Source organism: Stigmatopora argus, chromosome 3 (assembly GCF_051989625.1).
Source record: "Stigmatopora argus isolate UIUO_Sarg chromosome 3, RoL_Sarg_1.0, whole genome shotgun sequence".
Taxonomy (NCBI): domain Eukaryota; kingdom Metazoa; phylum Chordata; class Actinopteri; order Syngnathiformes; family Syngnathidae; genus Stigmatopora; species Stigmatopora argus.
This window is the reverse complement of record NC_135389.1, coordinates 20,924,918-20,935,378: the sequence shown is the minus strand read 5'-3', so window position 1 is coordinate 20,935,378 and position 10,461 is coordinate 20,924,918. Positions and strand designations below refer to the sequence as shown.

At 40.0% G+C, this 10,461-nt stretch overlaps 1 protein-coding gene across 2 annotated transcripts; it reads left to right on the top strand.

Moving 5' to 3' along the window:
• Positions 1-612: 612 nt before the first annotated feature.
• On the top strand, positions 613-3,016 carry cdkn1cb (cyclin dependent kinase inhibitor 1Cb). 2 transcript variants are annotated; one of them, XM_077596292.1, is made up of 3 exons: positions 613-1,269; positions 1,345-1,462; positions 2,329-3,016. In XM_077596292.1, exons 1-2 carry the CDS (start codon positions 774-776, stop codon positions 1,455-1,457), a joined length of 609 nt encoding a protein of 202 aa, XP_077452418.1. In that variant the 5' UTR covers positions 613-773; the 3' UTR covers positions 1,458-1,462; positions 2,329-3,016. The 2 variants fall into 2 exon arrangements, with proteins under 2 accessions (XP_077452418.1, XP_077452419.1); XM_077596293.1 differs by having other exon boundaries at positions 615-1,269; positions 1,348-1,462.
• Positions 3,017-10,461: the final 7,445 nt, after the last annotated feature.

Below are 10,461 nucleotides of genomic sequence, written 5' to 3'. Positions count from 1 at the left end.
TTTTTTACTGGGAGAGACTATTAAGTAGGGTTTTCAGGTATTTGTAGATGACTTATTAGATGATTTATATTTTGAAAAACGTTTTACTTTCACTATCTAATTTTGGTAAACAAATAACCACTTTTTCATCATACAATAGTGAAACGTGAACGAAGAAAATACTGTGATGATCCTTTTTGGATGATTAAACAGAAATTTTAATTAGTACTGGGTTCAGATTATGCTAGTGAAAACTTTAATCTTATTAGTTTTTGATTTATTGGAGTTGCTAAAAGAAAATTTCGTCCAAATATATAATTGTTTATCTATCTATGCCATTGATTTACAGTGAAAACCACAATGATGGATTTTTAGACTCGTATGGCGACATTATATGTTCACTTTTGGTGACTTTTTTTGTGTCTAGTGGTGTGCAGTGATTTTTTTCTCCCTTTTTTCAGGGTAAAATGTGTGTTTAGGCTCCATAAAGATTGGGACACATCACGTAAAGACGCAGTAAGGTCGCTTGGAGTGGGGGTAGAATTTGCAGGAGGGCGTGGCTTGAACTCTCAGCAGCCAATCACGATGTCGTCCGAGGTGTCTGTTCTGACTGACTGCTTGACTGGAGGTTATATACTCTGACTTTTACTAGCACGGTACATTTAAACGCGAGTAGGAGGAAGTGGAAGACACCCGTGAGGAATCCGAATCGGAGAACCAATCATCGTTCAGCTTTTGTTGTTGTTGTTGTTTTTTGAACTGCGACGTGTGTGTGGTTTTTCTTTGGGAGGCTTATGGGGGAAATGTCTCACGCCCAGTTATCGAGCATCGCCATGGAACGGCTGGTAGCCCGGAGGACCTTCCCCCTCCACAAGCGCACCGGCGTCTGCCGAAATCTCTTCGGGCCGGTGGACCACGAAGAGCTGAGCCGGGAAATGAGCACGAAACTGCGGGAGATTTCCGAGCGTGACCGGCAGCGGTGGAACTTTAATTTCGACGACAACACCCCGCTGGACGGAGACTACGATTGGGTGGAGGTGTCCTCGGATAACAGTCCGGCGTTCTACCGGGGCTCGACGCAGCTTAGCGTCCCCGCGACGGCCGGCAAGCAGCAGCCGGACCCGCTGGAGCGTCTGGCGGCGTCCGGGGAGAGCGACGTCCCGCCGGCGGAGCTCAACCAGGAGAACCGCGCGGATAAGCTCAACGCCGGGAGGCTCGCCCGTAGGATGGCCTCGTTCGGTGGGCGTAAGAGGCCAGCGGCCCCGGAGGAGAACACCACGCACATTACAGGTAGGTTCGGCGGAGGAGGTGCGATTAAATTGGCTGTGATTAATCGTTTTTTTTGCTTTTTGGTGCCTGTTTTAGTAGATTTCTTCGCCAAACGGAAGAAGGCCGCCGAGAGAAAGTGTGTGGAGATGAGCCATCGTTCCAAATCGCCCGTTCCTAAGGAGCAAACCCCCAGGAAGAGAATCCGTTGAAGAAGGTACGATTATCAATCGTTTAAATTGATATTCTTTCATTAAACGATAGTGGAAGGACATTCGATATCATTGGAACTGCTGGTTTATTACTAGTGGCTCTATTTCTTTTGATCGATTTATTGGTCTGATTGATTTTTGGGATATCAAATTGAGCCTGCAAATGAGCAGGATTTGATTTTTTTTATTAAATCGATATTCTAAGGTTGTAATTAATATTCCTGTACGTATTTATTGTGTTTTTGCTACTTGTAGTATTATAGTCGTTGATTGTATTACATATTTACCTTGTTCTGGGTGACAAAGTGTCTCCATAAAATGACAATTTAAGCCGATATGAGATGAGAATAGTTTTTAAATGAATGATTGTTGTTAATATGAGTCGTTCTTAAGATGTTTGACTTTGGTTTTTATGAAAAAAAACATCGTCAGATAATCTGTTGTGTTGGGGGGGCGTTATTCGGAGGCTTTTGTTTCCTAACATGTTATTTTTAACTCTTGTAAGTCGTGTTACAACTATTTGTAAAAGCTTTGATTTAATACATTATTTTCCGTTTATTTTTTTCTTTTTAATGTTTGGGTCGCATTGTTTTGTTTTCCTCGCCTTATTTTGAAAAGATTTAACGCAGAGAAAAAAAAGCGAAGTGGGTGGGGGAAGGGTGAACGTGAAAGGGAGGGGAGGGGAGGGATAGTAAAGCGGGGTGGGGGTGGGGGAGGATGTTGACGTCACTCGCCGTGGCGGGAAAAAAGGGTAACGCCCCTTGCTGACTTTGCATCCTTCGGGGAAGACGTCTGTCGCTCGTCTTTTTCATTTTTCTCCATGTTTGTTCGGGGAAAATTCAATATTTTCTTCTTTTTTTCTCATCTCCAGATGGATTTTTGCACTACTACTATTACTTGCGTGGGCATGTTTGAGGAACACTCAGAGAAAAGAAAGAAATTGTGGGTGAATAACAGCCGGTTGCCCACCTCCCAACCCCCGGTCTGGTGGAGGAGCGCTGGCCGGACACAGGACCTCCACCGCCGGCCTCTCAGGACTGAACCGGTCGGCCTCTCTGGGTGTGGGGAAGGTGGGGTATATATATATCTATTTTTTGTTTGTTTTCTATCCAGTAAAAATGTAGCATTCATTGTTGCTGCCACTTGACAGTGTTAACAGTGTTTTAACATCTGTGCAATCCTTAAGAAAAAAAAAGACTTTAAATTGTCTACACTGGCCAAAAGTGTACAGCTTTATAGAGACATCAGCCTATAAATGTGTTGTCGGGTTTTATTTTCTCCCGTAAAAAGGTCTATTTTTAAAACTATTAACTTATAATTTATTTATGTTTGTTTTGTACGTGCTAAGTGAATTTTTTTGATTTATTCTTATTTCCTATGATTATTTTATTTACCTATTTTTTTTTTTTTTATCGGTGGTGTATTTGCAATCACGTAGCTTGTAGCTTACACTATAGTCTTTGTGTCTGAGCCATTTTTTAAAAAAATAAATACTTGTTATCCATGCAAGTCATGAGCAAAAAAAATAATGAATAAAAATGTTTTGTCCAAGTCAAAAATTTGTCTTATCTTTGCCTTAGTCATTTACTTAGAGGCTCAGGTGCAGCCTTTATATACCTTGAGTGGGGGGTGTATTATTATTTTTTTGTTTTTGTGGGGGTTGTATTGAGACTTGAGCAGCATGGCAGCTGCGGGATATAGGCTGGGATTTAAAGGCCCTTTGGCCCTCTATAGAAGCAGCAGCTGCCTTTGGATCCCCGCATTGTCTGCAACCGAGACACCCCCAAAATGCAGCCACACTCAACGAGCCCCCCAAAAAAAGACCCACTCAAACACTTACGCACGCTGTTTACTCCACTGTGGATACACCGGGCGGGCGTGGAGGCCACCTGCCAGAGTTGGAAAGACGAATAAAAAAGCCTCAAGTCTTTGTCGTTGGCCTCTTCGGTATTCAGCAGGTCATACTTGTAAGTTTTGCCTGAAAAGAAAGAAGACAAATGGATAATTAAAAATTGACAGATTATCAAGTGCCGCATTTTCAATTTACAAAAAAAAAAAAAAAAAAACGTGATGCGCATATTATTTAGCTGTCATTTAGACAAATGGAAAGAAGGACATTAGAGGAGACATTTTGTTGTTTACAAAATGTTGCAGGTTTTCTACAATATCTTGAAAATAGTCTATTAAAAAATTGCCAAAAAATGCTGTTGACATGCCCGACAACAGCAAGAATTTGGCAAAAAAAAGAATAACAAATTCTTGTGTTGCTATGCATTCTTTAAGTCTATTTTTGGTAATTAAAAAAATGTTTTAGGCCTTAATATTTACATTTGGTAGACAAGTGTGGCCTACATCACCCCCAAAATTTGATGCCCACATCTGTAAATGGAAGGTCTCAATTATGAATATACTATACACTATATCATCATTATTATTATGACCACTTAAAAAAAAAAATGAAAAAGTCCATAAATGAATAAAATAAAAACAATGAATCAAAACAAAAGACATTGATTGTGGCTGTCAATAACTCTAAAATGTTTTTTTTAATTCCATAGTATTTAACTCATTACCATTTAAATTTTCTTATGATTTTTTTAACGCTTATGATCCAAAGGGGTGCTGGAGCTTATCCCACCCAACTATGGGCAGCAGATTTGAATTGGTTGCTAGCCAATAGCTTAATGTTAGCATGTGGAATACGAAAAAAAGTAGCATTTAATTCAATATACATTTTTTTACTTTGGTTGTTAGATACTATATAAACTTCAATGTTCTACTAAACAATAAAATGTAAACTAAAATATTGAAAAACTAACCTTAACATTTAGTCAAACTCAAGCATGCTAGCTTAATGCTAACATATGTAAAACATGTATTTTTTTAATGGGGACACCATGAATTGATTGATGGTTCTATTTAGATTAGATTAAACTTTATTTATCCCATAATCAGGAAATTCACTTTGTTGCAGTAGCAAAAAGTTGAAAACACAGACAGAGGGAAACACATTGTAGACTTAAATAAGATAAAGAAAAAAAATTGGATCCAAGATGGCGGCGCGCGCGTGTGCAGCGGCTCTTTGCTCTCCATTTTGGTGCTTTGTTTTCTCAGTCTTATTGGTTTTTATATTTTTATATTACTTATGTTTTTTTACTGGGAAAATGCACTTTGTGAAGTAGCACCCCCAATTTTGTTATACGTGGCTGCGTATGATGACAATAAAGGCTTTTGATTTGATTAATTTAAATAAATAGACAGATAAATGAATACATATATATATTTTTGTTCCTGTTTTTCCCCCCTTCTAATATTTCAATTAAAAACGCATATTTTTCACCTAAAAAAAGATTGTGTCGGACTTAAAACGCTATAACATCTATCAACCTGATTGAATTGACGGAACCGCCTACGCTACGTGTCAAAGTGGCGGCCCGGGGGCCAAATCTGGCCCGCCGCATCATTTTGTGTGGCCCGAGAAAGTAAATCATGAGTGCCGACTTTCTGATTTAGGATCAAATTAAAATGAAGAGTATAGATGTATATTCAATTTCCTGATTTTCCCCCTTTTAAATCAATAATTGTCATTTTTTAATGCATTTTTTCTGTGTTTTTAGTTCAAAAATCATTTTGTAAAATCTAAAAATATATTTAAAAAAAAAGCTAAAGTAAACATTGTTTTAGATCTACAAAAAAACTGAATATTCAGGGCTTTTAATCCAGTTCTTTAAATCAATTTATTTAAAAAAAAATCTAAATATTATATCTAAAATGGTCCGGCCCACGTGAAATCAAGTTGACGTTAAAGCGGCCCAAGTCTGACACCCTTGGCCTACGCAAACGGCCACATTACGGCAAATATCCAGCGCCTTGCCCGATTGGGCGAATGTGTTTGACTGCGCGACACGCTAAAAATGGAGACTTTTGATGGCAAGAGTGACTTTGTGGGCTGTGTGCCGACATAAGCCGGCGGGGCTTGTTCTGATTTCCAACACAAAGCGCTCTCGGGCTCCTTTCTTTGCTTTTTGTTGCCATATGGCAAATCCATGTAGACATAGCCAAGACCCATTCACTCAGCCACAGAATGTCCCGCATCAGAGGACAAAAGACACTTTGTCTGGCTGCTCTATTGATAGCAATGGAGGAAAAAAATATTATAATTAATCTATGGCTATATCCAGCTAATTAACGCCCATATGCCCGCGGGGAGCCACGAGGGTCATTGCGCGGACTTTTCAAATCTCAATAGTTTACATGTTAAAGACAACAGCTGTTCATGTGTTACTTTAATGAAGTCCCCGCTAGGTTTGGGACGGGACCGTTCGGGGGTTTGGGTGCCCCCCGGTTGGAGTTAAAGGGGGTCATCTTGCAGTTTTTTGCTCTATTGGGCAATTAAAGGCTATTAAAAATACAACAAATACATCATGATTTAATCCTTTCACTTAGTGTTTGAAAACTTTTGAACTGGGGTTACTGGCAAAGTTATTTGTTCGTTCATTTTACGAATCTCTTATACTCACACGGCAAAAAAGATGGACACCATTCATGCTCATAGCTAGCGCCAATTTAGAGTGAGCAACCAGTTAGCCAGCTAGCCTAGCATGCATGTTTTTGGGATGTCGGAGGAAACCGGAGTACCCAGAAAAAAATATGAAAGCTCAGGGAGAATATGCAAAGTCCACATAGTGAGGACCGACCTGGGCTCGAATCCGCGACCACAAAACTGAGAAGCCGACATGCTAACCACTTATGCACCCTATTATTAGAATTGTATTCTTTTTTTTTATTTGAACGTGGCTTACTTTTAAAAAGTTTTCCTAATTTTCAAGCTTTTTATAAATTTACTTTGGCTAGGAACGACCGGGGCTCAAACCCACGACCCCAAAACTGAGGAGCCGACATGCTAACCACTTATGCACCCTATTATTAGAATTGTATTCTTTTTTTTTATTTGAACGTGGCTTACTTTTAAAAAGTTTTCCTAATTTTCAAGCTTTTCATGAATTTACTTTGGCTAGGAGCGACCGGGGCTCAAACCCAGAACCCCAAAACTGAGAGGCCGACGTGCTAACCACTTGTGCACCATATTATTAGAAATGTATTCATTTTTTTTGTTTTTTGTTTTAATTTGAACGTGTCTTACTTTTAAAAAGTTTTCCTAATTTTCGAGCTTTTTATACATTTACTTTGGCTAGGAGCGACCTGGGCTCAAACCCACGACCCCAAAACTGAGAGGCTGACGTGCTAACCACTTGTGCACCCTATTATTAGAATTGTATTTTTTTAATTTGAATGTGGCTGACTTTTTAAAAGTATTTCCCAATTTTGGAGCTTTTTATAAATTGACTTTCATCTCTGATGCTAAACTAGCTTAGCTTTGAAAGCATAAATAGTTTCGTTTAACGCTCAATCACAGTTGTTATCATTTTCCATCACAAGGGACAATAAAAGCCAAATCTTACGACAATACACACTTGTTTTCAAAATGAGCTTGCTAACAAAGCTAACTGAGAGTATACACAAATATTCCAAATATGTTCATGTAAATTAAAACCCTATTTTAGGACAAATAGCAGTTGAGGCAACATGTACCCACCCCCACTTTTATTTTGTGCTGATTCGACTCTGATTTTCAATTGTTATCTCCGCCGACTCACGCATGCCTAACCAACCACTCCATCACAATCCCTCAAACTTCCATCCATATTAATATGTCTGTACAGGAAGTGGCTGCAATGACTCAATTTGGGCCACTTTGATGGCCACAAAGGGAGGAGATGACAGTTAATGTGCGGGCCTCCCTAACAAGCCTTCAATGGAATATAATGACACAAGCAGCTGCCGATGAAAAGTGGGGGCGCAAAAGGGGGGATCACTCTCGTGAGGCCCCGCCACGTCGCGTCCCGTATGACCTTTGAACGTCACGCCGACATGTCGCGTCATCGTCCATCTTTTATTTTTATTTTTTTACACATTTCCTTCCTGTGTAAGTTCTACGATAGCATCTAAGACTATAGCAGAAAAACATTTGGAGCCACCCATCATTTTGGTAGCGTTTACCAGAATACCCGGAGAAAAGCCACACAACATGCAAACTCCACACAGTGAGAACCCACCTGGGATCGAACCCGTGACCCCAGGACTGTGAGGCCGACGCGCTAACCACAAGGAGAAAGACAACCAATCACAGCTAGGGACAATTTAGCATACAATTAGCCACAATTAGCCTAGCATGCATATTTTTGAGATGCAGGAGGACACCAGAGTACCCAAAGAAAACCCACGCAAGCGAACATGCAAACTCCATAGTGAGAACCCACCTGGGATCAAACCCGTGACCCCAGGACTGTGAGGCCGACGCGCTAACCACAAGGAGAAAGACAACCAATCACAGCTACGGACAATTTAGCATACAATTAGCCACAATTACCCTAGCATGCATGTTTTTTTAGATGCAGGAGGACACCAGAGTAACCAAAGAAAACCCACGCAAGCAAACATGCAAACTCCACATAGTGAGAACCCACCTGGGATCAAACCCGTGACCCCAGAACTGTGAGGCCAAAACTCTAACCACAAGGAGATTGACAACCAATCACAGCTCGGGCATACAATTAGCCTAGCATGCATGTTTCATGAAATGCAGGAGTACTCCCAGAAAATCCACGCAAGCGAGCATGCAAACTCCACACAGTGAGGACGCACCTGGAATCAAACCCATGACCCCAGAACTCTGAGGCCCACAAACTAACCACTCATCCACCGGGCCACCTCATTTGAGCTACTTTGTACAAATTAGTATTGGCACACGTGAAAAATAATTTCAGACACAGGCCTCGGAAACTCATGACGTTAAGCGTCCAATCGAAAGCAAGCATTCAAACTGATTGGACGCCTTTCTCTATCAAGGGTAGCTAATAATTCAATAGCTAATAAATCGCTAATCTTCTCGAATTGCATGTTTAGTTGCCATTAAGCATTCAGTCAGGAGTCTGAGTCACAGCTAGAGAGTCTCAAAACCCGCGAGTCATTGCATCGCAGCAACCAATGAAATCTAATTCATGCTCGACAACAAGAGCAACTGTCATTTTTTTAAGCAAAAAAAAAAAGTTGAAATCACATCCTCCTCCTCCTCCTCCTCTTCCTCCTCCTCCTCCTCTCAGCGGCGCACAATTAGCAAGGCAGCGTGCAATTAAATGCAGAAAGGAGGCAAATCAGGCTGGGGAATTAGCATTTTCCACCACCATCTGGCAAGGACGCGGGCGTGCGCCAACAAAGGCGAGCTGCGCCCAGAAGAGAGGCGAGTGTGCCATCGCATTGACCTGCAAATGAGGCTTTGTCACAGAGTTAAAGCTCCCTGACCCCCCTTTTACACCCACAACTTCTTCTTCTTCTCTTTTTTTTTTTTTAAACCCTACAGCGTGATGAATGGGATGCTAAATTTAGCCTGGTGTTTGTTTTGAATGTGCAGACCAGACACTATTGGACACGTTCAATGGATTTCAAGATTCATCTGCATAGCCGTCCATTTATACAATTTTTCCATTATTTTATACATTTTTGGATCATTTCAAATGGTGTACGCCGTATAACAACTTTTGAAGGGGAATAATGTTTTTCAAAAGTATGTTTTTTTTGTAAAAGCGATGTCGTTTCAGCCATTTTTGGCTCTAATCCGGATCGTCTCGGTCGCCGGTAGCAGACGAAAACGTCATATTCGTTTTTTGATCATTTCAAATTGTGTATGCCATATAACAACTTTTGTATGGGATTTTTTTAAAGTACATTTTTGGGGAAAACCGATTTAGTTTAAGCCATTTGGGCTCTAATCCGGATTGTTTCGGTCACTGGTAGCAGACAAAAATGTAAACGTCAACGGCTAATATTGTCATGCTTTAAGTCCACCTTTTCACAACATAAATATAGCGTGTCAGCAAGCAATGTACCCAGACAGTCAAGTTGTCAACGTCATACAGCGACATCTACACCATCTTGAATTTAGTGCATACCGATTGGCCACCCCGTCCATTTTGGAGCAAATTTTAGACTTATGTGAGTAAATATGTGCCACGTTGCATTTATACGTTTTTTTTATCGCTTAATAAGGGGAATTTCAATCATTAATAAGGGGAGCTGTGATCATGGTATGCATCGTCAACAGTGCTAATTTCTGTTTTTATTATAAAGCTTGTGCACAAAACTATAAGGCTGTTATATTACATTTTAAGATGTACATTCCTTGACACTGTGGTTCTTTTACGGCTATGTAAAATGGGAAAGAATGATTAAAAAAATAGTCAAGTTGGACACTGCTGCAAAGCTAATCCTCAAATTGTGTCAAATGAATATGATATTATGGCTCTTGTATATTGTATTGTGGCCCGTGAGTGTGTTTTAGTGGATTAGGAAGGTTCTCTTGGTTTGGATTTGGGGCCCCTTAGTGCAGGTCACACACACTCTTGTGCACACACACACACACACACATGCACACACACTTTGACACACATCACACACACACTCTTCACACACCCACGGCACCACGTGATTGGACGTTGGAACAAAGGAGAGAAGTGTGTCCAGTCTAACTAAATATACTCTGTTTTATAGTAAAATCTTTAAGAGTGTCGATAAAAATTGTTGCTTTGTTATAAAAAAAATTAACAACAGTATGCACTTGTCCCAAATCAAATTGTTTTCTTGTAAAGCATTTAAAATTAACAGTTAAAACAGACCACCAAAAATTCAAATGTTTCAAAATGTTTCTTTTTACGCCACTCAATTCAAATTTCTTTTACCAAATATTCAGAATTGATACTTTCTGAATGAGAACGACTTTTAAGATCAAGTCTTTTATTTTCTTACATTTTAATACCTTGCAAAATGAAACGGTTTGACTGTGAGAAAAATGTGAGCATTCACTAAACAAGGCCAAGATGGATTATATTTTAAGTGATTAAATAATCACCAATATGCCCCGATTAAATCGGCTAAATGATCACTTCAG

Bases quoted from the DNA above. Each gene is read 5' to 3' on its own strand.
- cdkn1cb (XM_077596292.1), top strand. From the start codon at position 774: ATGGGGGAAATGTCTCACGCCCAGTTATCGAGCATCGCCATGGAACGG. The intron at 1,270-1,344 runs GTAGGTTCGGCG...TGCCTGTTTTAG, and splicing joins GAACACCACGCACATTACAG to TAGATTTCTTCGCCAAACGG.